Consider the following 26,999-nt stretch of genomic DNA (forward strand, 5'->3'; position numbering starts at 1 on the left):
GCCCTGGCGTCCTCATCTAACCAAGGCAGAATCTTGCAAATAAGTCGTGCAAGTTACAAAAGACATTTTTTCTTGTTCAAGTGATGTTTTTTTAAAACAACAACAAAGCATAGCTGCTATTACTCTACAGCCCTCTTGAAAATGAGCTTAGAGCAGCTGAAATGCATTTTTCCTAGGGACTTCTTTGTAAAATTTAATGTTATATTTGTCGCCATTTAGGGGTGGGCTTTGCCCCTGCTGTTCACTACACTGGTGAGTGCTTTCAAAGGGAAAGTGGTGGTGGTGAAACCCCAAATCTAGGCAGCTGTAGAGGCACTGAATGTAAGCTGGTGTGTTTGGCTGTATTCTGAAATCTCATTGGAGCCTCTGCTAGCTCTCCATATCGAGATGGAAATATGTGATGGGTATCTGTTCCTGTGCTGTTTAGCTCTCTCCCCCTGCTCCCACACTGCAAATCAGAGAACTGTAGCATGGAAGAGACCCTCTGCATTGCAGGAATCTCAACTGAAGCATCTGCACTTGCCAGCCAGCTGATACAGGGGACCTTAGGGGGAGGGTAATAAATAAATCCACCATCATCTTCATCAGTGGGGATGACCAAACGGAACTCCCCAGGATTCAGCAGGCCACAGAGGTAGCAGCCCAAGGTCTGTCCGTGGCCCCCACGAGGTCCAAGCGTTACAAGAAAACAAACCCACAATACTTCAGAACAGCAATGGGATTCTTTTCCAGATTTAACAAACATTTGACAAACGCAAACATTAAGTCCACCCCCTTTCCAAGTCCTGGAGATGGGGGGGGGGGTGTGTGTCCGGTTTCACAGTGCATGCACTGGTCCAGTCCAGCTTTGCCAGGAAAGCTTCATTCCCTGGCAACGGCCTAGGGAAAACCGGGGTCTATCCAGGAAGGGAGGAGAAACGTCTCTTGCGCTGCAGCAAACTGGGACCTGGGACCCTTCCCCGCATTTCCTCCCCAAAGTTCGGTCAAACGTTGGAGGCCTGCTGCCCTCTGGCGGTGCATCAGAGGTACTGCAAGGAGGCCAGGCTCTCCAGCTCCACCTCGATGGAGACAATGTGATGTCCTGGAACCATGGCCAGACCCAAGACTCTGGGCTCTCCGGCAGAGAAGGAGTCTGCAGAGCAAAGGAGGGAGAGGGTGAGAAGGAGGGTCCCATCTGCTCCTAATCCAGCCTTGGGCCTTCCAGAGGCTTGGGGCCACAGCTCGCAAGGTGCTGGCTGGCACCGATGGGAGTTGTAGTTCCAAGTGCCTGGAGGGCCCCAGGTTGGCAAAGGCTGTCTTCATCTCCCGGGCGCTTAAAGGCTCCCTCCAAAGAACACAGGGGCTTCCGTCCCCCAGGCACATGCCCCTCTCCTCTTCAAGAGAGGTCAAGGTAAAGGGACCCCTGACCGTTAGGTCCAGTCGTGGCCGACTCTGGGGCTGCGGTGCTCATCTCGCTTTATTGGCCGAGGGAGCCGGCGTCCAGCTTCCGGGTCATGTGGCCAGCAGGACTAAGCTGCATCTGGCGAACCAGAACAGCGCACAGAAACGCCGTTTACCTTCCCGCCGGAGCAGTACCTATTTATCCCTCTTCAAGAAGCCCCCTTGAAATTCTGTCTTGCCAGGAGAGCTGCTAAGCCCCACTAACCCTCTCCTGCCCCCCAACCTAATTCTTCGCTATTAGTACTTAAATCTTTTTCTCTGTTTCACTCCGCTATTGCATGAGTTTTTCCTCAATAGCCACAATCGGCTTACAAGCAAAAACAGGTGGAAAGCATTAAACAGGAAATGAATAAAGAAAGAAAGCTGATGGAACGATGGTGGAGACCCCAGGTGAGCACTAACCTGTGGGCTTGAGGTACTCCTGGGCGGAGCCAAGGATCACGTTGCAGTCTCGGTCGGTGCACAGGAAGCAGCCCACCAGGGTCCGCCCGTCCGTCATTCGGATGCGCATGCTCTTGTTGAGGAGGTTCTCCAGCTTCCGGCGGGCATGCAGGTATGGCGTGTCAGCTTTTTCCTCACCAGAGTCCTGGCAGAAACATTCAAAGGGTTAGCCAGAGGGATCTTTCCATAATACTTCGTAGGAAGAAATGTATTAGGGTATCTTTCCCTCCCACTCCCAGGTCCTGCCTTTTCGCTTTCCAGAGAGAGACTAAGCCTCTAGTCCTCATGGTGGCATATGGGCAATGCCTGGGGAAGTCTCTCTTGGGTAGGCTCTAGAATGCAAATTTGTGGTGGTGGGTTTTTAATATCTCAGGATCTGTTCATGCCCTGTGGTGGGGGTTAATTTACACAGGGCTTTTAAATTTGCTATAAGAGGGCCTTCTCAGTGGCTGCTTCCAAATTTTGGAGCTCCCTTCCTAGAGAGGCAGGACCAGCTCCCTCTTCGCTACGTGAAGATCGTTTTATTCCAAAAGGCTTTTCATAGAATCATAGAGTTGGAAGAGACCACAAGGGCCATCGAGTCCAACCCCCTGCCAAGCAGGAAACACCATCAGAGCACTCCTGACTTATGGTTGTCAAGCCTCTGCTTAAAGACCTCCAAAGACGGAGACTCCACCACACTCCTTGGCAGCAAATTCCACTGTCTTTTTGGGAACTGTTTTTAAGGAAAGAGCTTTTAATAGTGCTGTGCTGTTTTTACTATCTGAAATTTTAACGAACTTTTAAAATATTGTCTTGATTCTATTATTGTTTAATTACTTTTAAAATATTGCCATTGTTTCTAGCTTGTCATATTTTATCCTTGTGGTCTTAATTTTGGTAAGCTTCCTTGAGTCCAGGTCTGGGGGAGAAAGCTGGATGATTGCATTAACATTTCCTTCTTCTCCCCTTACATCATTGACAGTCAAGTGCGTTCATATTTTCCCAATTACCTAGAATGGTAACTCAGCTGAGAAGTGATAGAGGAGGTGTTAGAATTTTCATGAAACAGGTGTCATGTTCACTCCTGGGAACAACACACAATTTGCTTATTTTATATGCCAACACCCTACAAAACACACACACAGGAATTTATGTAGAGCCTTAACCTGTTCGCTCACCCTCTCTCTAGTGCTTGATGGAGATGGTTCTTTCGTGGATTCGTTGCCAACCAATAATATTTTATTATAAGTTCCTTTCACTATTCACAGTCAATAAGATTTGTTACAGAGTAGAAAAGAGGGCATCTTCTCCAAATCCAACCATAAAAGATTTACAAAACAGTTGAGAGGTTACTGATGAAAACCAAAAAAGGGTTCACTCTAGAACAGGAAAACTCTGCGTGAGCAGCCAGCAGGGCCCATGTTCAAGCCAACAAAGGTTGCCCACATTCATAAGGACCTAAGGAGAAAATGCTGGATCAGGCCAGTGGCCCACCTAGTCCAGCATCCTGTTCTCAACCAGGTGCCCCAGAAGGAAATCAGGAAGCAAGATTCGAGCACAAGAGCCACTCATAATAAATATATATTATCCTTCCACCCCGACCCACCCTGTAGGTAACCAGTGGCCTCTTCCCCCCCACTTTACTTTTTATTTGTTTGTTATAATTTTAACCCTGCCTTTCCTTCAAATGGGGCACATATGCTGCTGCTCCTGCCTGACCCACTCTTCATTTAATCCCCACAAGAGCCTTGAGAGGTAAGGCGAGCCGAGAGGCAGCACCTGACCTGCAAGGTGGACCTTGAGCTGCATGGAGGAAAATGTGGCATAAAATTGCGATGAAATACATACAGTGGTACCTCGGGTTAAGTACTTAATTCGTTCTGGAGATCTGTTCTGAACCTGAAACTGTTCTTAACCTGAAGCACCACTTTAGCTGATGGGGCCTCCCGCTGCCGCCGCACGATTTCTGTTCTCATCCTGAAGCAAAGTTCTTAACCTGAAGCACTATTTCTGGGTTCGCGGAGCCTGTAACCTGAAGCGTATGTAACCTGAGGTATCATTGTACATAAATAAGGCCACTAGTGAGGGCCCCCCCCAAAAAAAACCACTTAACCACCACACCATACTAGGCCCTTCCAGCCTAAATTTGTTTTTGGGGGTGCCTTATTATGCCCCCACTCCCAATTATTCCCATTTCCCATCCAATGTACTTACCCTCTCTATCCCCAGGGTACCTCCTTCTCCTCCCCTATTTGAGCACCCCACCCCATTATGTCCTCCCCCCTTTCTCACATCTGTAGGCCTCCCCCCTGGGCTCCTCACCCCAGGACTGGGACTGTTCCCGCAGCCATTCTCCTCTCCCCTCTGCTGCTGCTGCAACGGCTCTGGAAGGGCAGTGGCCGCCATCTTGACCCTCCCGCCGGCAGAGGGACTACAGCTCCCAGCAGGCCGCTCGGCTTCCCCGCCCCCTCGGCTCCCAGCAGGCTCTGCGCGCGCTCCCTCCGCCTTGCGCCCATCCTCTCGGCCCCAGACTACGTTTCCCGTCAGGCGCTGCGGCGGCTTCTCGTTGCCATGGCAGCGACGGACGCGGCCTACCGCTCTTCCTCTGGCTCCTCCCGGCGATGGACGTTTACCGGCCGCGCTATTACACCCCGAAGGAGGTGGAGGTGCACAACCGGCCCTGGGACCTCTGGGTCTCCTACATGGGGCGGGTCTATGACCTCAGCCCCCTGGCCGAGGCCTACAAGGGTAACGCAGGCAGCCTCTCGCTCTTCCCTATGGCGGCCCCAGGGCAGCCGGCAGATTTCCCCACCCAAGAAAGGGGTGTTGGGGGATGTGTGTTCAGACCCCTGGGCCCTCACTTGTGGGGTGCCTCAGGGTTCAGTCCTCTCCCCCATGCTTTTTAATATGAAGCTGCTGGGAGAGATCATCAGGGGGGTTGGGCTGGGTGTCCATCAGTATGCAGATGACACCCAGCTCTAAGGTAAAGGGACCCCTGACCATTAGGTCCAGTCGTGACCGACTCTGGGGTTGCGGTGCTCATCTCGCTTTATTGGCCGAGGGAGCCGGTGTACAGCTTCCGGGTCATGTGGCCAGCAGGACTAAGCCGCTTCTGGCGAACCAGAGCAGCGCACGGAAACGCCGTTTACCTTCCCACCGGAGCAGTACCTATTTATCTACTTGCACTTTGACGTGCTTTCGAACTGCTAGGTTGGCAGGAGCTGGGAGCGAGTGACGGGAGCTCACCCCGTCGTGGGGATTTGAACCGCCGAAGGTCGGCAAGTCCTAGGCTCTGTGGTTTAACCCACAATGCCACCTGCGTCCCGACACCCAGCTCTACCTCTCTTTTAAATCAGAGGCAGTGAAGGTCCTGTGTGAGTGTCTGGAGGCGGTTGGAGAAAGGATGGTGGCTAACAGATTGAGGTTGAATCCTGACAAGACAGAAGTACTGTTCTTGGGGGAGAGGGGGCGGGCGGGGGTGGAGGACTCCCTGGTCCTGAATGGGGCAACTGTGCCCCTGAAGGACCAGGTGCGCAGCCTGGGAGTCATTTTGGACTCACAGCTGTCTATGGAGGCGCAGGTTAATTCTGTGTCCAGGGCGGCTGTCTACCAGCTCCATCTGGTATGCAGGATGAGACCATACCTGCTTGCGGACTGTCTTGCCAGAGTGGTGCATGCTCTAGTTATCTCCTGCTTGGACTACTGCAATGCGCTCTACGTGGGGCTACCTTTGAAGGTGACCCGGAAACTGCATTTAATCCAGAATGCAGCAGCTAGACTGGTGACTGGGAGCAGCCGCCAAGACTACATAACACCGGTCCTGAGAGATCTGCATTGGCTCCCAGTACGTTTCCGAGCACAATTCAAAGTGTTGGTGCTGACCTTTAAAGCCCTAAACGGCCTTGGTCCTGTATACCTGAAGGAGCGTCTCCACTCCCATCGTTCAACCCGGACACTAAGATCCAGTGCCGAGGGCCTTCTGGCGGTTCCCTCATTGCGTCAAGTGAGGTTACAGGGAACCAGACAGAGGGCCTTCTCGGTGGTGGCACCTGCCCTGTGGAACGCCCTCCCTCCAGATGTGAAGGAAATAAGCAGCTATCTTCTCTTTAAAAGACATCTGAAGGCAGCCCTGTTTAGGGAAGTTTTTAATATTTAGTGCTGTATTGTTTTTAACACTTGATTGGAAGCCGCCCAGAGTGGCTGGGGAAACTCAGCCAGATGAGCAGGGTATAAATAATAAATTATTATTATTATTAGAGAGCCAGTGTGGTGTAGTGGTTAAGAGCGATAGTCTCATAATCTGGGGAACTGGGTTCGCGTCTCCGCTCCTCCACATGCAGCTGCTGGGTGACCTTGGGCCAATCACACTTCTTTGAAGTCTCTCAGCCCCACTCACCTCACAGAGTGTTTGTTGTGGGGGAGGAAGGGAAAGGAGAATGTTAGCCGCTTTGAGACTCCTTAAAGGGAATGAAAGGCGGGATATCAAATCCAAACTCTTCTTCTTCTTCTATTATTATTGTTATTATTATTGGGGGGGGGCGGGTGGGTCTGAGGGAATGCTGAATGCACAAGAGAAGGCGTCCCGCGGGGGTGGCAAATCCAGGGTCTGCCTTCTCCATGCAACCCTCACGAGGGAAGTGGGGCCACTGCCTTTTCCAGGAGGGCGCCTCGTTTGGGCCACTGCTGGGAAAGAGGGTGCTTGGCTAGGGGGCCTGATCCAGCACTGATCTCTCACGTTTATGGTGCGAGTTGTTTTTCCACTGCATCGCATGTGCAGGCCTTGTGTCCTGCTTTTCCTCCCTCTCTCCTGTGTCGAGATCCCCAATGTTGCCCGTTTTGTTTTCCCCTGATTTGGAAAATAGCACATTCTTTACAAGGTCCTCTCCAGCTTTTTTGTTTTTGTTTAGAATCATAGAATCATAGAGTTGGAAGAGACCACAAGGGCCATCGAGTCCAACCCCCTGCCAAGCAGGAAACAGCATCAGAGCACTCCTGACATATGGTTGTCAAGCCTCTGCTTAAAGACCTCCAAAGACGGAGACTCCACCACACTCCTTGGCAGCAAATTCCACTGTCGAACAGCTCTTACTGTCAGGAAGTTCTTCCTAATGTTTAGGTGGAATCTTCTTTCTTGTAGTTTGGATCCATTGCTCCGTGTCCGCTTCTCTGGAGCAGCAGAAAACAACCTTACTCCCTCCTCTATAGGACATCCTTTTATATATTTGAACATGGCTATCATATCACCCCTTAACCTCCTCTTCTCCAGGCTAAACATGCCCAGCTCCCTTAGCCGTTCCTCATAAGGCATCGTTTCCAGGCCTTTGACCATTTTGGTTGCCCTCCTCTGGACACGTTCCAGTTTGTCACTGTCCTTCTTGAACTGTGGTGCCCAGAACTGGACACAGTACTCCAGGTGAGGTCTGACCAGAGCAGAATACAGTGGCACTATTACTTCCCTTGATCTAGATGCTATACTCCTATTGATGAGGCCCAGAATTGCATTGGCTTTTTTAGCTGCCGCGTCACACTGTTGGCTCATGTCAAGTTTGTGGTCAACAGTGTGACGCGGCAGCTAAAAAAGCCAATGCAATTCTGGGCCTCATCAATAGGAGACCTCCAAAGCACTGGTGGGCGACCCGAGGCCTTGGGAGGCAAATGTGGCCCTCAGGGCCTCTATATTTGGCCCTTGGAATTTTCCCCAGGCCACGCCCCTCACTGGCCTTGGTTCGCAACCTCCTGGAGCGCTTTTGCCTGGCTGGAACGTGTCGAACTCCAACAAAGCCTCTTCCCAGGGGCAAAACTAGGCTTTATTTCACCCAGGTCAAAGACCCAGTTTGGCACACACACCCCCAATTTGTGTACACACACATACAGGCTGGGAGCCTCACTGGTGCCCCTCTGGAGGCTTCACCCAGGGCAAAATAACCGAGCTAGCACCCCCCCCCCATAGCTACGGCTCTGCCTCTTCCTTCCCTGGATAGATAGAGAGGGTGTGTGTGTGTGTGTGTGTGTACACAGGCATTATGCCACTCGCTTTTGCCTCTGGCCCCATTCATCACTGACCTATCCCCCTCTTGTGGAAGCGTGCTCCTTTGGCTAAAAAAAAAAAAGGGCTCCCTGCTCCTTATGGGAAAGACTCCTCTCTATTGGAGGCTGTGAAGAAGGACTACCAGTCAAACAAGATAATACGGGGCTAGCTAGAGCACTGGTGTGACTTGAGGATGGGCAAGCTTCACATGTACCTTATCTATATTCTCTGCCTGTTCAGGTGATCTCTTATTGAAGCCTATTCTAGAAGCAGCGGGGAAAGACATTAGCCACTGGTTCAACCCCAAAACCAAAGACGTGAGTACCTGCAGGTCTTGGCGCTCGGGGCAACTTAGGGCAGAGATCTTGGCTGAGTGGGAAACTCTTGGAAAATCAGAGTTTTGTTTTACTCTTACAGAATGTTGATGTGTTTCTCCATAGGAGTGTTGCTGGTCATTTATTGTTGTTGTTGTTGTTAAAAATTGGTATACTGCCCTTCATCCACAGAACTCAGGGCAGTTCACAACATAAAAATGTAATATAACTACAGTGGTACCTCGCAAGACGAATGCCTCGCAAGACGGAAAACTCGCACGACGAAAGGGTTTTTGGTTTTTTGAGCTGCTTCGCAAGACGGAAACGCCTTGCAAGTTTGTTTCCTTTTTCTTAAAACCGTTAATACAGTTGCGACTTGACTTCGAGGAGCAACTCATAGCACGCGGTGTGGTAGCCTTTTTTGAGGTTTTTGAAGACTTTGGTGATTTTTGAAGCTTTTCCAAAACTTTTCCGACACCGTGCTTCGCAAGACGAAAAAAATCGCAAGACGAAAAAACTCGTGGAATGAATTAATTTCGTCTTGCGAGGCACCACTGTACCAAACTTTTAATATAAAATGTAATATAAAATGTAATGTAACTACCAGACTTTTAGAAGACATCTGAAGGCATCCCTGTTTAGGGAGGCTTTTAATGTTTGATGCATTACTGCAATACAATATAATTATAGAATACAATACATGATAAAATACATGATAAAAGCAAGAACAACAAACCAATACCCTCTTCCCTTCCCACAAACACATTAAAAGGGGCATAGGGTTTTAATTCTCATTGCAGGCTTCCTTTGCCTCTGCCTACCCCATTCTCTGGACTGCTATTGGTCCTGCAGATTTTTGTTCTGTTTGCAAAGCTTGCGCAATGTCCTACTTCTGGTGGCCTATGTGTACACTGCTGCACTATGACAGTCTTCGCTAACCTGGTGCCTTACATATGCTTTGATGGGAAGTTGTTGGCCAAAACTTATCATGGGCACCAGGTTGGCGAAGGCTGCAGCATTAGAAGGAAATGTTGCCAGGGGCAGGATGCTAAAACCACAGTGAGGGAGAAACATGTGCCCACTCCACAATTTAACCAGTGTCCCACATACATCTTTCTCAGTTCTTTGTAAGTTTATTCCCATCTTTACAGTCACAGATGTGATTTGTTACATCTTTTATTATTTCCCCTGCATAATTTTCCACCATCCTTGCTCGGAAATTTGATTTCGCCGCTTTCAGACTTAAGGACTCATTTGTATCATTACTAGTTTGTTAACAATTTCCTTGACTTGTTGTCCCAAACAGAATACATTTGAAAGACTCTGTGTTAGGTCCTTAAGGGCAGAGTAAAAAAGGAGCAAACATTTCCATCACTGCAAATGCCAAAATAATTGTTTCTGGAATCCCATTTTGGGGCATATTCTGTTTGTCGTGCATATTGAATCCTCTTATCTCCATGTCTCAACCTGTCCCATTTATAATGATCCTTAGGAGAGGTGCTTCTTAAGGGTCCCCAGCCAGGAATGGCACATTATGTAGTAACATATTGTACTTTCCTCTTGGTGCAAACTTAAAATGTATCTGTTTTCCCTGGCGTTTACATGATGTAAATTCTGGAACTGCCCACATTTTAAAAAGGTCTTTCAGTATGAAATTTATATTGGTTGTTTTAAGTGATCTTTTTGCCTGCCCCTGAGTTTATGGTGTATATGGGATGGCTGCAACTTGCTGTCCCAGGGTTTGGCAACAATGGTGGGATAGAAATTTACCAAAGAAAGAAAGAAAGAAAGAAAGACTTATTTGAAGCCACTCCCCTCTTAACTGAGAAAGGCCCTGATTTCCCTCCTTCCAGATACAGACACACATTAACCCTCTAACAGGATGCCTTAAGTACTACACCCCACAAGGTCGCTTTGTGCACATCCCACCTCCTCTGCCTCGTACAGACTGGGCCAATGACTTTGGCTTGCCCTGGTGGAGAGATGGCAACTACGAGGTGGGCATCCTGTCTGCCAAAACCAGACGCATACGGATCATCAACACTCTGACCTCTCAGGAACATACCCTTGAGGTGAGTCCTGCCCCACCTTTGCAAAGGTAGGATTTAAGAAAGAAAAAACACCCAAGATATTATTGGCAATTGTCCTTCTTCCTTTGCTAATGTTCCTCTGATGGGACGGTGTTGTGGACCTCCATTCTGCCCGGCTTGTCTGTGCCTCCCCAGGATGTGGAAAACTTGGTTTTCAGGTGCACTTGGACCTCCTGTGATTCCACCCATGGATGTAACATGGTGCTCTCCGCAGGTCTGTGCAGAGGAATCCATGTGGGAGATCCTTCGGCGGTACTTGCCCTACAACGCCCATGCAGCCAGCTATACATGGAAATATGAACGCGTCAATCTAGACATGGATAAGAACCTGCAGCAGAACAACATTCCGGATGAGGATGAGGAATTCTACAATCTCTACATGGACGCTGATGCCTTCACCCCAGCCATCCTGCTCTACTTCAACGATGACCTCACTGAGCTCTAGGTAACCCCAAAATGGAGAAGGAACTGGTCCCATCTCCAGCCATGCTGCCCCCTACCCCAGCAGCCCCTCATCTAGCGTGCTTATTTATAAGAATATTTATAAACCACCAACTCGTTTAAAAAATGCATCATGTGCAATAAAACCTTTCAAAGGCTGTAAAATTCCAAAATCATAAGATGCAGAACAAATGACCAACACTGAGTCGAATTAGTTCTCTAAGAAGGCTTGGTTAAACCAGAACAGCAGGGAAAACAAGCTTCCTCCATCTTCTCAAGGGGCTGTCACATGGAAGATGAAGCAAGCTTGTTTTCTCCTGCTCCAGAGATTAGGACTTGAACCAATTGATTCAAGTTGCAAAAAATGAAATTCCAACTCAACACCAGGAAGAACTTTCTGACAGTAAGAGCCGTTCGACAGTGGAACGGTCTCCCTCGGAAGGTGGTGGACTCTTCTTCCTTAGAGGTTTTTGAAGCAGAAGTTGGATGGCCATCTGTCATGGATGCTTTAATTGAGAGTCCTGGATGACAGGAGTTGGACTAGATGACCCTTGGGGTCCCTTCCAACTCTACAGTTCTATTTTAGGTGCTTGCCTGATTTCGATAGTTCCAAAATACAGGTGAAACTCGAAAAATTAGAATATCGTGGAAAAGTTCCTTTATTTCAAGAATTCAACTTCAAAGGTGAAACTAATATATGAGATCGACTCGTGACATACAAAGCGAGATATGCTTCTACTTCTCGGAGGTCCAATCTTGCTCGATTTGCAATCCTTGTTTTGCTGATTTCCTTGAATATTCTAATTTTCTGAGATGGTTACATTTGGGGTTTTCATAAGCTGTAATGCCATGATCATCGCAATGATAACAAATCAAGGCTTGACATATCTTGCTTTGCATGTCACGAGTCTATCTCATATATTAGTTTCACCTTTCAAGTTGAATTATGGAAATAAAGGAACATTTCCACGATATTCTAATTTTTCGAGTTTCACCTGTGTATTCATTTATCTGATTTATGCTTCACCTTTCCTCCAGAGAGCTCAAGGTAGCACGCATGGCTTCCCCCTCCCCATTTTATCCTCACAATAACCCTTGTGAGGTAGGTTAGACTAAACGGCAGGAAAGAACCAAGGTCACTCTATGAACTTCCTCATTGAGTTGGGATTTGAACCCTGGGCTCCCAGGTCCCAGCTAGGGTTGGGCAATATCTGATTTTCAGCATCTTAATATATCACCAACTAAACATCTCGATATAGCGATATATCACAATGTCCAAAATAAAGATTCAGCTACGTAGAGGTGTTGGCTGGCTTCACGTTTTTCCTGCATTGTGATTTTGGCCAGGGCCTGCTCTTGTGATTCGCTGCCCCCGGCATGCGGCAGAAGTTGCAGGAATCGAGAGAAGCATTGTCTGGCTTCACAGACTTCCCCACATTGTGATTTTTGCATAGCACACACATTCCCTTACAACTCATTAAGGCTGCTTAGTTTCTCAGATGGGAGACTTACTGGGATACCGAGGAAAGAACCCTGGGAGGAGGCTGAATAGTGGAAGGAGTCTACATTTGGGGACAGCAAGGCTGTCGCCCTTCCTCTGCTAAAAAGCCTTTTGAACGAATCTGCGAGAGCTTCAGTAAATGTGTTTCTCAGTCAGAACACCCCCAGATTCTGTGTTTGCAAAGAGGGCACACCCTGCTTTTCCTCCATTGATCAGGAAGGCGTTTCCTCTCGGCCCACCTTGGAACTGGTTACCCAGAAGTCAGCAACAGAGATGGAAAATGGCGTTTGTGAAAATTCACTCTAGACTTGAGATGACGAAGCTCCTGTATTTCAGGGAAACTTTCTGGATAGGAGGTGCCACAGAAAAATTAAAGCCTTTTATACAAAGCAGACACATTGCTAATATTCAGGGAGAAACGAGAACATGAGAGTCAACATGGGCTTGATCCAGTATGAGGCCTGTATAAGGGCACTCTTGGGCCAGTTGTCCCACGTGGCTGGAGTTTGATATTTGCTGGAAATGAAGGTGTACCAAAACCCGATAATTTCACATGAATGGACTGCTGGAAAAGGATTTCACCAACCTTTGGTTGCATCCACCCTAGACTTAGGAGCAGTTTAGGAAGTAGCCACTAGATGTCAGCAGTGGCTCATCAAGCAGCCATTTTGAGGTCTGTACCGCAACCCTTGAAATGGTTTTAAATATAGAATAATGACTCTCACATTCAGTGGTTGATTATTCTGCAGGGTCATAGCCAATGGGAGAAGCACTGCTGCTGCTTTTCCCTTTTCATCTGGAGCAGAACACACGCACCTCCACTCGCCTTTCCCCACAGCCTTTTGAAATTCAAACTTTGTTACTAACATCCTCTGGCTGGTTTTTTTTTAAAATTTGTTTTTGTTAAAGATTTTCTTGGTTTACAAAAATACATGCCTTGTCTCTTTTATTCCAGGTTGTGCAGTCTTCCTTACAAATCAGTTACATTTGTTGGGAGACATTAGTGATGGGGAAGAAGAGGGGGAAGAGGAGGGGTGGGGTGGTGAGGCTTATATTCTTTTGTATAGTGTATGTGTGGCATTTTGGGCCAGCGTCCACTGGGTAGGTTCTCTTTCTATTTTTCTATTGCATTTCCTTGGTAGTGAGAGGTATTGGGGGGCAGGGTGTGGTTGGTTGTCTGTGGTTGTCTGCAGCGGGGTCTGTTTGCATTTGTGAGATGGGGAGGGCTTGTTGGGTCATGTAAGCATCCTCTGGCTGTTGAGACTCTGGGGAATCCTGGGCTCAAATCCCCACTCAGACATGAAGCTCAGGGTGACCTTAGGTCAATTGTTTTATCTCAGCCTAACCTACACCACGGGACGCGGGTGGCGCTGTGGGTAAAAGCCTCAGCGCCTAGGACTTGCCGATCGAAAGGTCGGCGGTTCGAATCCCCGTGGCGGGGTGCGCTCCCGCTGCTTGGTCCCAGCGCCTGCCAACCTAGCAGTTCGAAAGCACCCCCGGGTGCAAGTAGATAAATAGGGACCACTTTCTAGCGGGAAGGTAAACAGCGTTTCCGTGTGCGGCTCTGGCTCGCCAGAGCAGTGATGTCACGCTGGCCACGTGACCCGGAAGTGTCTGCGGACAGCGCTGGCCCCCGGCCTCTTGAGTGAGATGGGCGCACAACCCCAGAGTCTGGCAAGACTGGCCCGTACGGGCAGGGGTACCTTTACCTTTTAACCTACACCACAGGGTTGTTGTGAAGGTTATAGGAGTAGAACCATGTAAAGTCACATTGAGCTCCCTGGAGGACAGGCATGATAACAATGCAATAAATAAAACACAGACTCTGCAGTAGTCTTTGCCAACCCGGTGCCCTCCAGATGTTTTGGGCTGCAGCTTCCATCGGCCCCAGCCAGAATGTGCTGATGGGAATTGTAGTCCAAAACATCTGGAGGGTACTAGGTTGGCAATGCTAATGTAGAGTCGATACCTTTATTATGGCACTAATTACAATTCCAGCATCTTCTACAATACTGCTGCATTAGTTGGGGTAAATGGCAAAAATTCGCCTCTCCCACAAATCTGGAAACACTGTGGTTTGGGGTCAAGTGATTTAATATGTTGAGGGAGCCAATACCTAATATCAGTACCCTGGTTATCAGAGCCAAACATGGTTACAAACTTTCGAGCTCAGAATTCATACACAGACAGCACAATCCCGTATGTGTTTACACAGAAGAAAGTCTCTTTAGGATTGCAGGAGAAATCTGCTTTGTCATCCTGCAGATACAAAAGAAACCTGTATTTGTAGAGAAGCTAAATCCGTATTCACATGTGCTAATGGAAAAATGATTTCTGTTCCCAGAATGTCCACTTTTTTCATATATAGAAGTTGGGAAGATAGTGACCCTTCTCTCAGCTGGGAGTATGATTTTTCTCCCTTTCTGACGCCTCCATAATTGCCACCAAGCAACACAATTTGTGTTTCTTTTCTCTCATATGGAAAAGAAGTCTCAAGTTATTTAACTGTTTTTTTAAAAGACAGTTCTTCAGCTTTGAAAAGACAGAATTTAAAATGCACGTAATTGCTGAAAGAATTCCCAGCTCATCCAGATCCCCTAAGTGCTTCTTCTAGTCAAGATGGTCTTATGTTGCTTCTGAAGTACTCTTTGTCAGACCTCTGAAGGAGATGGCTTTTTTTTGGGAAGCAGCCACTCTGGACACCTCTATCCCTTTATGTGCTTTTGCTGTTCAAGCATGCTGCGTCAAGGTTGCTAATCAAAAAAGTAGTTCTTAGCTAATTGTTGAGAACTGGATGGAACACACACAGAGAGAAAAGGAAATATCAAACAGCAGTCCTGGAATATGGGGGTAGGAACATCTGTGGATCATGCGGGGACATCCAGTGCGGCAGAAAAGGAAGCGCTTAGAGCTGAGTCAAGCTAGACTCAGGGGATCAGGGAGGCCTGTGGTGAGCCATAACCCCTCCAGTGAGTGCACTTGTGTGATAATTGCTTTGGTGGGAGAGACAGTAACAGCTGGGCTCCCTGCTTGCTAACCTGTCTCTGTAGGCAAAGTGATGGTGGTGCTGTGTGTGTGTGTGTGTGTGTGTTGCTGGGAGGTCTTGCTTTAGAAGAAGAGCATGACAGAACTCAGGGGAGGCCATTGAAAAAGCAAACCCAGCCTCTCAGCTTCTAAAGGGCACAGCCTACCCACTCTCAGATACTTGGGAACGCTTGCTTGGTGCTGGAGGCCTATCAGAAATGGAAGAACCATAGATGATTCCTATGCTTAGCACAAAAGAAATGTAAGGAATTCACCAGCTGCCAATTTGCTACGTGGCCTAGTTCAAGGTGTTACTAATAGTATATAAAGCCCCAAACAGTTTACCTGTGAGATCACCTTCTATGTCCACACGACTGCTTGGATCAGCAGAACTGGCACTCTTACAGGTGCCACACAATATTTGTTTCACATCTGTAAGAAATGGATCTTTTAGTTGGCAGCACCCGCAATTTGGAACTTCTTGCCGATTTATTGTACTCTTTTTTTTCTCCTGCTAAAAACATTTTTTGTTAGAAAGGCCTACCCAGATACATTGAATTTTGATATGTTTTCAGTTTAGCACTGATTTAAATGTTTTAAATAGTTGTTTTTAATGGTTTTAACCAATAATTTTACTGTTTTATTCTTTTTGTAAACAGCATTGAGGTTTTTTACAATCAAGAGGTGTGTGATTTTTTTGAAATAACGAAAAGACTGTTTCCTTAGAAATTTGCATACTGAGCCAGAATAATTTAAAGTGTACTTTGAGCCAAATAAGCATTAAACACACCAACCCCAAATGCATTATGCAGAAGCAGGTTCTGCTGCTATCAGTGCAGCTTCCTTCCATATGATGTATTTATGATTGGGATCTCCATCCCTCTGAAGACTGATTAATTTCTTGTAGTGTGTTTTCAAAAGCCTTTCTCCTGTTGCTATCCTAAGATGTTCACAACAATAAATTTCACTTAGAAACCAGGAAACAGGAACTTGCAAATCCATACAGATATTTTAGATATATACATACAATGACATACAACCCCAGAGGCAGTGGCGTAGCGTGGGGGGTGCAGGGGGGGCCGGCCGCACCGGGCACAACATCTGGGGTTAGGGCAAATCCACGGGTTAGGGGGCGCAAATCCACGGGTTAGGGGGCGCAAATCCACGGGTTAGGGGGCGCAAATTACTTGCCTTGCCCCGGGTGCTGACAACCCACGCTACGCCACTGCCCAGAGCGGGCATTAAAACAGAGCAACCGCCCCCACCCCACCCTTACTGTAAGAAAATAGCATTGGACGCAAATACGGCACAGAATACAGAGGGAAGTTTCACATTTTGGAGTTTCCTTTGGGAAGTTAATTTTATCATTTAGAATATGTTGGGGGTATTAAAAGGAAAACCACAGTTTGCAAGGGAGGATGAACCAAAGACTGACAGGTGTCAGAAAGGAGAGGTTAGAGGAAGCATAACAGGAAGGAAACTAACCTTGGATTTTGCACAGTGCTACACCAGCTGGCCTCAGGACTCCAGCTGTCTTTCCCAATAGGCACCCTGCGTGCTCCTCACATTAAGCTGCCTGAGCATCTTCCTGCACCACTTTCCCACTGCTCCTTATGGTTACTGGTGATCCAGTCTCGCTCCTCACAGTCTTCAAAAACTGCACCTGCATGTGGTGCCTGTGCCAAAATGAAAACAAACAAAAAGCATTATATATACACAAACAAGCTGGCACGCTTGGAGCAGCAACACTGTTGAGTGAAGTGATGGTTCTGGAAGGGTGCATCCCAGGCCAGGAACCAACAACAACAACAACAATAATAATAATAATAAGAAGAAGAAGAAGAAGAAGAAGAATAATAATTTATTTCTACCCTGCCCATCTGGCTGGGTTTCCCCAGCCACTCTGGGCTGCTTCAAAAAAAATAAAATAAAAAATACATTAAAATATCAGTCAGTAAAAACTTCCCTAAACAGGGCTGCCTTCAGATGTCTTCTCAAGGTTATATACCGTAGTTGTTTATTTCTTTGACATCTGATGGGAGGGCGTTCCACAGGGCAGGCGCCACCACCAAGAAGGCCCTCTGCCTGGTTCCCTGTAACTTGGCTTCTCGCAGGGAGGGACCTGCCAGAAGGCCCTTGGAGCTGGACCTCAGTGTCTGGGTTGAACAATGGGGATGGAGACGCTCCTTCAGCTATACAGCCCCCCAAGGCACACCTGGTGTGCTGGTAATAAGCCTGAAAGTATTTGCTGCCGTTGCTCTTACACCTAACTTCCTGGAGTTGTAACAGCAAATGTATGAGCTGAGAGAGGCAACTCTGATCCAGGAGTCCTCTCGGAGTACCAAGTCAGGGTGGGTGGGAGACATAGGAGCTAACTCCTAGGGGCAAAGGTCCCTTCAGCCCCAATAAAATATATGAGGAGGCCACCCTCCCTCCAAGTTGATGGACACTGCCATTCAAACGGTGTGTCTTGTGATCAGTTTTGCACGTTGGGACTTACCTGCCCCCCCTCCAATATTTTATTCAAGTTTGCACCCTTCGGCGGGAGGGGTGGTTTGCACTGTCTCTTGGTCACTTTGGCTCCACCTACAGTTCTCCTGATGCTTTCCTGCATCCATCTTGCTTCCTGATTATCACACTTTATATGAGAGGAAGTGAAGCAGGTTTTGCAAGCTGTGTGTGTGTATAGGTCACCTGGTCAGAAGCATCCCAGGCCCTGAGATTACTGGGTCCAAACCTGAAACCTAGGGGTGGCCCCCAGTGATGTCAGGGAGAGACACCCCTAGTTATATCACAGGGCAGCCCCCAGAGATATCACAAGGGTGGGCCCTGGAGATGGAAGTAAATTGGAAGAGGGGGAACAGAGGGCAGACACCTCCAGAGTGCCTATATGCTATAATTTGAAGCCGGACTGAAGTTTGCAGGCTGCATGCACAGTCTTCTTAATATACATTTATTTCATTAAAGGAGCTCTCGCCCATCTGGAGTGGCCCAGGCAAACCTGGAAACATCATGTCAGAGCTGGAGACCTGGCAACCCAAGGGTATGCTACTATGCCAAAGAGCAGAACGATCCAGAATTCTGTGGCCAAGCACCGTAATGTGGCTGTGGTCGTGTTCCTGTTGGGCCTTGGAGTCTGTAATATTTCTCGGTCCAGCAACAGACACCGAGAATGAGAATGAGGAGTAACTTTATTAAAAAGCTTTATTCAGAGGTGCCGCTAAGACCCTCTTTTAGAACTGGTACTCAAGGCCTAAGGAACAGGCTAGTTCATGTGACTCCAGAGCAAGTCGTCAAATTGCCAATGGACAATTAACATGAAGGAAGAGCCAGAAAATTACAAGCTCTGTCATTGCACAATTCACAGGGCCATATGCCAAAACTCTTCAGGCAACATCTGGAGAGCCAGAGGTTAGCTGCCCCTGGTGCAAATGGTACTAATCTAGGTGGGCCAATGGCTTGCCTCTGTATAAAGCAGTTTCCTCCATTCCTAACTGCACTCTGTCCACATTTGCAGCCGCCGCATTGGGAACATGCCTCGCATTCCTCCCTCTGTTCCTTCTAGGGGGGTGGCATTAAGCTCTCCCCCCCCCCAGCTGTGACAGAGATAACGGGCATCTGTCTACTCCCATGCCATGCCAACAAGGCCGCAGGCTGTCACATCAGGCCAGCTGTCCTTTCTCCCTGCCCCCTTGGATGGGTGCTGTCCTTGGTAGCTGCAGCAGAAGGGAAAAAGTACAACCCCTCTCTGCAAGCTCTGTAATTTGAAGGTTGACCATTCTCTTGTGGTGTGGTGCTGGCAGGTGCCATAACCTCAGGGAGGCTCGGACTTGTATAGAGAACAGATGGACTTGCGACCGCTGTCCTCTGTCTGTGAAAAGGGAACCCTGCCCACTCTGCCTCGAAAGAACAGCTGCTCTTGGCCAATGATGCCTGGTTTTTCCTTTTTTCTTCTGCACTAGCAGTGCTTTTGTCTCTCCCTACACTGCCACCTGGTTGTGGCCCCACAGTTGTGGAATCCTGGCCGAAAGAGGCCTGTTTGGCTACGCCACTGCTGAACCTCTGCTGCACTGCAAAGGCATGGCCTTTCTCATAGTGTTTGGTGGAGCAGTAATTTCCTGGTAGATCTTATCTGCTGTCTGGCAACCCTTATGCTGCAATCCTATACTGCGGGCTTGGTCAACCTGGTGCCCTCCAGATGTTTTGTACTACAGCTCCCATCAGCCTTAGCCAGCATGGAACTGATGCAGGGTCATTCGTTTCCCCATTTTCCCCCCTTTCATTTTTAAGTTTATTTTTTCATTTAATTTTTAATTCCATTGGCACAGCTGTGAGACCAGCACATTTTGGCCCCTGCTCTATTAGAACTTTTGCATCCCATATGGTCATTAAAATAACTTGTAATTACGACCGTGTACCTCATTAGACTTATTTCCTCCTCCCTCCCAATCCATTTCCTTTTTGTGTTGTGTCTTTTTATATTGCAAGCCTGGTGGCAGGGACAGTTTAGTTTTCTTTTCTTTTTAGTGATCCATAAGACACACTGAGAGCCCCCCCCCCTTTTTTTTTTTGCCTGAAGAGCTGGATAAAAATTCTGTAAGCAAAAAACTGGGCAGTGAGTCAAGGTCTTATTTCTGAGTAAACATGCAAGGGGGTGCACTTAAAAAAATATATTTGTAATATTTTTACTGAGATTTATTACACTGTTGCATTTTTGTAAGACAAAGGCAGGATATGCTTATTTTTAAAAATGAGAGAATTGCTTGTGACCACATGGTCTCTCCTTCCACATGTTCATTCCCAAAAAACCAAACTTGTCCCTATGACTTTCTCCTCCCTTGTCTCTCATAAACCATTGCATGATTAGACACTGGTGTTGAATTCTCTGCTTTGTCTTTGACATATTTTCCTTCTTATAGTGTTGCCTGAAACGAGCCATCAAATGGTTAATGCTTAGTGACAGCCACTGTTTAAGCTTCTGTGGTATGAGGTAGAGAATGAGGCTATGTGATACACTGGTTAGAGACCAGGTTCAAATCTCTGTTCAGCCATGAAGCTTGCTTGATGTCCTTTAGCCTTTCACCACCACCCTCTCAATCTAGCCTACCACACATGGTTGTTGTGAGTCTTGGGAAACTTACACTTGCCAGGAGCGACGTCTCAGTGCTTTCCACATGTGCTGCATCAGGAAGAATTTTGGGTGTCCCATGGCAGGACACAGTCTCAAACAAGGATGTGCTCTCCCAAGTCCACATTCCCAGCATGTTCATGCTCCTGTCTCAGCAACTTCTATGCTGGCTTGGTGGTGGAAAATGGTAGGATCCCAAAGGATGTGCTCTATAGGGAGCTGCCTTCAGATACCAGGCCTGTCGGCAGACCATATAAAGGCTGACAACATCACCCCCACAATGTGGGAATCCCTTGCAGATGACCACAGCACCTGGAGACAGTCGGGTCACTGCTGTGGAAACACAACCTCAAGAGAAATTAACACTGGGAGGAGTGCAGAGAGAAGAAATGCCATGGTGTATCTGTAACAGTAGCAGAGACATCACCTTGCCAACGAAGGTCCGTATAGTAAAAGCCATGGTTTTCCCAGTAGTGATGTATGGAAGTGAGAGCTGGACCATAAAGAAGGCTGATTGCTGAAGAATTGATGCTTTTGAATTCTGGTGCTGGAGGAGACTCTTGAGAGTCCCATGGACTGCAAGAAGATCCAACCTCTCCATTCTGAAGGAAATCAGCCCTGAGTGCTCACTGGAAGGACAGATCCTGAAGCTGAGGCTCCAAGACTTTGGCCACCTCATGAGAAGAGAAGACTCCCTGGAAAAGACCCTGATGTTGGGAAAGATGGAGGGCACAAGGAGAAGGGGACGACGGAGGACGAGATGGTTGGATGGTGTTCTTGAAGCTACCAGCATGAGTTTGATCAAACTGCGGGAGGCAGTGGAGGACAGAAGTGCCTGGCGTGCTCTGGTCCATGGGGTCACGAAGAGTCGGACACGACTAAACGACTAAACAACAACAATCTGTAACAGTGAAACTGGACATCTTCATCTGCCGCAGCTGCAACAAAACATGTCTCTCCCACAGCAGTTGCCACAGCCACAGCAGGTGCTGTAACTAACGGCTTGACTTCACTCTCAAAGGCACACTCTTCCATCGTCTCCCAAGACAGACAGGTGCCGGCAGATTGTTGTGAGGATAACCATTCTAGGCCAACCTTTAGCTCCTTGGAGGAAAGACAGGGTGTAGATTTAGTAAAATAAATAAAATGACTGGCTCCATGAGGTCTAAAGCAGTCACCAATAGCAGGCTGGCCTGCTGTACAATGCCTGGCTCCCTCCCTGCTCTGTAGCGCCTACTCTAAACCCTTGACTATAAATGAACAGGATGGCTAATCCTTACATCCAATCAGTTGTGGGTTCTTATGAACTTTTAACATATTTCAAACTGGCTATCCTTTCATCTGGTTATTTTTTGGGGTGGGGTGGGGTGGGGGAATGGCTCAAGCTGTCCACAATCCAGTGCCTTGTGATGGAAGAGAAGACACACCAATACAGCTGTGCTTGAAGGAAACACTAGAGAATGTGACCTCTGACCTGGAAATCCTCCAGTGATTCTCATTTCCTAGTGAGCCAAAATTCCTAGGACTAGTTGCAGAGACATGCGGGTTATGGAAAAACAAATCTCCCCCAAAATCAGTTATAATTTTGCCAGAAGTCTTAAGACATTTGAGGATTTTGCCAAGAGGTGGGAGCGCTTGCTCTTGGTTTCTGAATGCTGGAAGGTGTCAATAAACCGCCTGAGGTCAGAGGGGATGAATTTGCAACAGATGCCACCTGCACTCTGATTTTCTGAATCAAAGTGTGTAATTCCCATGTTTCCACAGGCTTTCACAGAAGTGTGTGTGTGTGTCTACGTCAGTCACATTGTAATCAGCAGGGGAAAGGCCTTGAAAGATTTCTTCCCACCCCCGAGCCAAACAGCAGCAGTTCCCTTGAGGGAAGAGCAGGCTTGTGGGGTAATGAGCAACACATCTTTGACCCTCTTGAAAGACAAGATGCAGTTGTGTGTGTGAGCTGTTGAAATAAATTCTACATTTCCCCTATTAGTATCATGCTGCAGGTTCCTTGATAGGATTCCTGACACTTAACTGCATTGTGAAAAAACATCAAAGGCAGAGAAGAGACAGAAGGAAACGGATGTTTTCCTTTTTTCATGCTGTTCCCTTGAGCAAGGAGGACCAAGCCACAAACAACTCAGGTCAAGATTCAAAAGGGATTTCCCCCCCTTCTTTGGAAATTTGTACTTTGTTCTCGTTGCTTCATTTTTAACCGGCAGGCAATATAATGCACCGATGTAGTGAAATTCCAAGTTTAAAATTCGGATGATGCTGGACCGCTTGATCCGTTCTCGTCCCCACCAGGAAGAGACATGCTCTGTATACGAATAAAAAAAAAGGCCACTTTAATGTAAAATGGTTTTGATAGCATGAAACCTCCAAAGCTCTTCCTGGAGCATTGGCTTCCAGCATTGCCAGGCGAATGTTTCAACATGAGTGAATGGGATTGGCGCCCAAGCTCCTGGAGGGCTTCAGAGGGTGTTGCGTCAAATATAAAAGCCACATGGGGGATAACATTCACTTGGCAAACGGTGTCTCCTGCAGGCACAGTTAGTCCTCTGTGGACGCTTGTAACTAGTCTACAGGGGAATAAGCTTAGGCTTAGGTTGAACACTTTCACTGGAGAGCGGCCATGTTTGAATAGCTGGGATTGCCCTCCAATTCTTCCTCCCAAAATGAAGTTTAGCCCTGCGAATAATTTAAAATAAGGGTACGACTGACCGCAATACTACTACCTTTACTGAGAGCGATTCAGATGTGATGCTGCATGATTTCAAACACACTTGCATGAAAAGAAGCCCCACCGTAGCCACAGGAAGGATAGCTCAGTTGGTAGAGCACGAGACTCAGGGCCCCACCGTGAGGTCAGTGCAACTTTCTTTCATGCGTTTTTTTTGTTTTTACTTCCAACAAAATACAGAGAGAAAATTGAAAACTTGTTCTCTTCAAAATTGATTAGAAGGCTGATCAACTTTGCTACCAGGTTTAGTTCAGAATTACTGGGAATTCACCTGCAATTCAATTTCAATGTCAATAAAGTTGAAGTATTTTGGAAACAAGCATCATAGAAGCCTCCACTAAAGTATTTTGGGGTATTTGGATACTGCAAGAATAAGGGAATTGCCTCTGGAATGGTTTGTAAGCATTGTGTTTGTACACAATCCTTTGGCAAGGCCCTCATTCAGCAACAGGATCTTAACCTCAAAATTTATCTTAAATATCTGGAAGTGGGTGGGTCGGGTCCAAAATTTCCCAGAATCATTTGTAAAAATGAAAATCTAATGAAGACAGTTAAATATTTTTTTTTTTAAAATCAGCACAGATTTGTGTCTCATAAAAATGTGGGATGTGTGAAACCAACAGTGGTTTATTTTAGAAATGGATTTTTAAAGTGATACGAGCATTATACTTGTATATTGCTAGTGTAGTGTAAGACTGAAGTTGGGGGAAATATGTTTTAAGTTTTTTTTAATTCCCATGTCAGATGCAATGGGCAGAAGCAGTTATCCAGTAGTCCCCAACAACAGAGTTGATTTTTATTTGTAGTTTCCTTATGCAGGTAGGACACACACTTGGATTCAGTTTAGTTGGGTTCAAGGATATTGTAGGCTGAAGATACCTCAATAGCTGTAACTTCCTATCATGGGTATTAGCATGGTAGTGAGTGACTGCAATCTGAACTAGAATCTATGTAATGTGCAAACTTGCACTTCACTTGGGACTTACTTGTGATTGCAGCTTCACTTCTCCACTTCTATCATGTCCCTTCCAAACTCCATCTTTTTTTTGTGGGGTATTTTGCTATATGGAATGGCTCATGCAGGCCTTATTTGTGCAGGCAGGACAGTCTCACTTGCTCCAACATAACAGACACTAAAATGAGAGATTATCAGAGCCACCTGGTTTGGAAAAAAATTAAGAACTGAGTCCTTTAAAACTTCCTATTGGTTCCTCCATTATTATTAGAGGGTTTGAGATCAAAGGTCACAAATAAAAGGAAAGCTAACTTTTTCAAAACTGTATTTTAAGTCTTAAACTCAAATTATCTAGATGCATGAGGCTTGTCCAAAAATAAAATGTGATAACCATTCTTAATTATTATAAAATGCTTCCCCATTTTACTTATTAATTTCCCTTTAGTGGTGTATTTGTTTCCCATTTATAAAACAGGGAGAGCAAGTAAGGGCCACAATCCGTAAGAGAGGTATACATCCTTACGCCCAGCGACTTTCTTGGGACTTCAGTGTACCACACTCAGTGTTGGATTGTGGCCATAATTATTTTAAAAATCAGCTCAAAAAAAAAATCCCCAACGTTTTGGTGAGAGAAGGGGGGGAACCTTTGTAATCAAGGTATTTGCTAAAACTGCACATATTAAATTGATTTACCCCAGTGGGGCAAACACGATAGGGTAAATTCGGGGGGGGGGGACGTTTAAGGGAGCAAAATATATTTATTAGGATAGACTTTCCACCCAGAAGTTAGGAAGGGGGGAAAAAACCTTTTAAAAAACAAAACAGCACTCATCTAGAAAAACAGTGAAATCCACTAATGTGAGCATGGATAAATTATTTTAATGAATTGCAGTAATCAGTGGGGTTTTTCTTCTTCTCTTCTTCCTTTCTTGCCCTAGAGGAAAAGGAGAGAAATAAACCACTCCCTTCTGAAGTATTTAAAGTTAGAAGAAGAAGAAGAAGAAAAAAGGGGGGAGGAAAAAACCACCCCTATTCTTTTTTCTTCTTCTCTTGTGCTAGTAAAACAGACACAGACACACACAAAAGTCATGGTCTTACTAGTATGGAACTAGTTAACCTTTAACAATTTTATGCTGATGTCATAACTGAGCATGAGTACTGATTAATCCAACCTTTTCTCTCTCTCTCTCTTCCCCCCTCCCTGCAAAAAATATTTTTATTGAGGGAGGTGGGGGGGAGAGCATAAGAAAAAAAGAAATAATTTAGAGCAGCCATCTTTGTTTTATGCAGAAATCTTGTCAGTTTCCCCCCAGTGCCAGGAATGTCTAAATATTGTTCATGATCACAGATCTTGGAGATTGAAAAGAAAATATAACAGCAAGAAGAAAAAGCCTTTATCTTTATTATCATTTTCGTTTTCTTGCATGTTTTTTTCCCCCCTCTTAAATTTGGAGCTGATTTTTTTTTGAAAGGGGGGAGATCTTTTTAACCCTATGGAAGAGGGGGTTAAAATTAAGCCAGCCATTTTGTTTTTTGTTTTTTATATAGGGGGGGCCCTATATATTTTTTACCTCCTGGGGGGGTCTGTTTTAAAAATAATTTAAGGGCGGCCATTTTTGTTTCTTGGTCTTGTGGAAAATATTATCCTGAACTCCCCCCTCAGAATTTAAATATATCTTTACTCCCCCCTTCGTTTTTTTTAATTTTTTTTTTTTTTAAAGAAGGGGGTCGAGGAAACATTTCCAGGAAGGACAAAGTTGTAAAGAAGGAGAGTTGTTTTCATTCATGGGACTTTTTTTTTTAATTTTTTTTAAACTGAGGTGATCTGAAGTGGGGGAGAGCTTTTTGTGTGTGTGAGGGAGAGAGGGAAGGGGGGTTGCCCCCCCTTCTGCTTTTCTCTTGTGTTTCCCCCACCCCCCTCCTCCAGCACCACCATGGCTTCCCCTCTGAGGGAGGACGAGGAAGAGGAGGAGGAGATGGTGGTGTCTGAGGTGGAGGGGGACGAAGACGAAGAGGAGGAAGAGGAGGAGGAAGAAGGAGCAGGGGACAACAGCCCAGGCGACATATTCCCGCCTGCTGTTCAGGCTGAGGAGGCTGCTCCACTGACACCGACAGCATCCACGCCGGCGGCAGCTGAAGGGACAGAGGCGCCTCCAGGTAAACAACACCCCTTCCCCCACCCCAACCTCCCGGTCGCCCCTTTAATTTGACCCCTCAGGAGATTCGGCGCTATATTAACCACCACAAAAAAATTAGAAATCTGCCCCGCCGCCTTCGGAACTGGCGGGAGGGCGGTGGATTTGGGGGGGGGGAGGGGAGGGGAGGGCGGCTTGTTTGTAAACAACTAACGGCTTTCGAACGCCGAGGGGCCGGGAGTTTCAACCCGCCGCCCTCCTCGCGCCAACCGCCCGCCCGCGACCCGCCGTTCCCCGCGCGCGCGCTGCCCAACGGCTTTGGAATGTTGAGGGACCCGGAGTTCCACCCCCCTCTTTTATTTTTTTTTTTAGCCTCTCCTCCCCTCGGCCCGTTGCCCTTCGCTGCCATGCCTCACCCAGCGCCGACTGCCCCTTTGCCCGGCGGCCTTTGGGAACCTTCCGATGGCTGGGGGTGGGGGGGTGGGGTCGGGGGTCCACGTCCGAGCCAGCCGCCCCTCCCCCCCTCCCCGCCGGCCAAACGGCTCGAGCGGCCGCCGAGAGTCCCAGTCTGCCTCGGAGGAGGCTGAGGAGAGCGCGTGGGGCGAGGGAGACCAGCGGGGCTGAGGTGGCGGCGGGGGGGGGGACGACCTCTTGTTTCAAATCACCCCCATTTAATAATAATAATAATAATAATATTCGACGCTTTCTGAAAGTTGTTGGGGAGCCCTGCCCCCCCCCGTTATTTGACACCCCGTCGCAGCTTTCCTCAGGGGGTGTGTAGGG

The 26,999-nt window shown here is 47.2% G+C and overlaps 3 protein-coding genes and 1 long non-coding RNA gene across 14 annotated transcripts in view; 2 read left to right on the plus strand and 2 right to left on the minus strand.

The window, feature by feature from the left end:
- Positions 1-703: 703 nt before the first annotated feature.
- Positions 704-4,324, minus strand: NAA38 (N-alpha-acetyltransferase 38, NatC auxiliary subunit). Of its 2 annotated transcripts, none has more exons than XM_028701972.2 (3): positions 4,186-4,324; positions 1,843-2,026; positions 704-1,132 (listed from the first exon to the last, which is right to left on the minus strand). In XM_028701972.2, exons 1-3 carry the CDS (start codon positions 4,267-4,269, stop codon positions 1,020-1,022), a joined length of 381 nt encoding a protein of 126 aa, XP_028557805.2. In that variant the 5' UTR covers positions 4,270-4,324; the 3' UTR covers positions 704-1,019. The 2 variants fall into 2 exon arrangements, with proteins under 2 accessions (XP_028557805.2, XP_077772967.1); XM_077916841.1 differs by having other exon boundaries at positions 4,078-4,303.
- Positions 4,325-4,403: 79 nt separating this feature from the next.
- Positions 4,404-20,129, plus strand: CYB5D1 (cytochrome b5 domain containing 1). 2 transcript variants are annotated; one of them, XM_028701968.2, is made up of 5 exons: positions 4,404-4,611; positions 8,132-8,208; positions 10,059-10,277; positions 10,510-10,740; positions 18,229-20,129. In XM_028701968.2, exons 1-4 carry the CDS (start codon positions 4,485-4,487, stop codon positions 10,738-10,740), a joined length of 654 nt encoding a protein of 217 aa, XP_028557801.1. In that variant the 5' UTR covers positions 4,404-4,484; the 3' UTR covers positions 18,229-20,129. The 2 variants fall into 2 exon arrangements, with proteins under 2 accessions (XP_028557801.1, XP_028557799.1); XM_028701966.2 differs by lacking the exon at positions 18,229-20,129 and adding an exon at positions 12,084-12,719 and having other exon boundaries at positions 4,405-4,611.
- LOC114581618 (uncharacterized) lies at positions 9,319-26,841 on the minus strand. 4 transcript variants are annotated; one of them, XR_013390334.1, is made up of 7 exons: positions 26,633-26,841; positions 24,113-24,285; positions 22,419-22,703; positions 20,403-21,493; positions 16,747-16,937; positions 15,607-15,693; positions 9,319-10,623 (listed from the first exon to the last, which is right to left on the minus strand). It is a non-coding gene; the product is annotated as an uncharacterized LOC114581618 (long non-coding RNA). The 4 variants fall into 4 exon arrangements; XR_013390335.1 differs by having other exon boundaries at positions 9,319-10,577; positions 20,403-22,703; XR_003703360.2 differs by having other exon boundaries at positions 20,403-22,703.
- CHD3 (chromodomain helicase DNA binding protein 3) overlaps positions 25,235-26,999 on the plus strand; it is a 66,239-nt gene continuing 64,474 nt past the window's right edge. For 2 of the 6 annotated variants that reach the window (XM_077916846.1, XM_077916843.1), the window contains exon 1: positions 25,237-26,238. In XM_077916846.1, the coding sequence (XP_077772972.1) occupies positions 26,016-26,238 (223 nt within the window). In that variant the 5' untranslated portion in view covers positions 25,237-26,015. Of the gene's footprint in view, positions 26,239-26,999 lie in introns of all 6 variants that reach the window. The other 4 variants (XM_077916845.1, XM_077916842.1, XR_013390332.1 and 1 more) reach the window with 3 other exon arrangements.

Source organism: Podarcis muralis, chromosome 13 (assembly GCF_964188315.1).
Source record: "Podarcis muralis chromosome 13, rPodMur119.hap1.1, whole genome shotgun sequence".
NCBI lineage: Eukaryota > Metazoa > Chordata > Lepidosauria > Squamata > Lacertidae > Podarcis > Podarcis muralis.

Coding starts and splice junctions, on each gene's coding strand:
- NAA38 (XM_077916841.1), bottom strand. CDS start 4,269: ATGGCGGCCACTGCCCTTCCAGAGCCGTTGCAGCAGCAGCAGAGGGGA. Junction 2,027..4,077: donor GTACCCTGGGGATAGAGAGG/GTAAGTACATTG, acceptor TGTTTCTGCCAG/GACTCTGGTGAGGAAAAAGC. Junction 1,133..1,842: donor GGAGTACCTCAAGCCCACAG/GTTAGTGCTCAC, acceptor TTTGCTCTGCAG/ACTCCTTCTCTGCCGGAGAG.
- CYB5D1 (XM_028701968.2), top strand. CDS start 4,485: ATGGACGTTTACCGGCCGCGCTATTACACCCCGAAGGAGGTGGAGGTG. Junction 4,612..8,131: donor CCTGGCCGAGGCCTACAAGG/GTAACGCAGGCA, acceptor CTGCCTGTTCAG/GTGATCTCTTATTGAAGCCT. Junction 8,209..10,058: donor TCAACCCCAAAACCAAAGAC/GTGAGTACCTGC, acceptor CCCTCCTTCCAG/ATACAGACACACATTAACCC.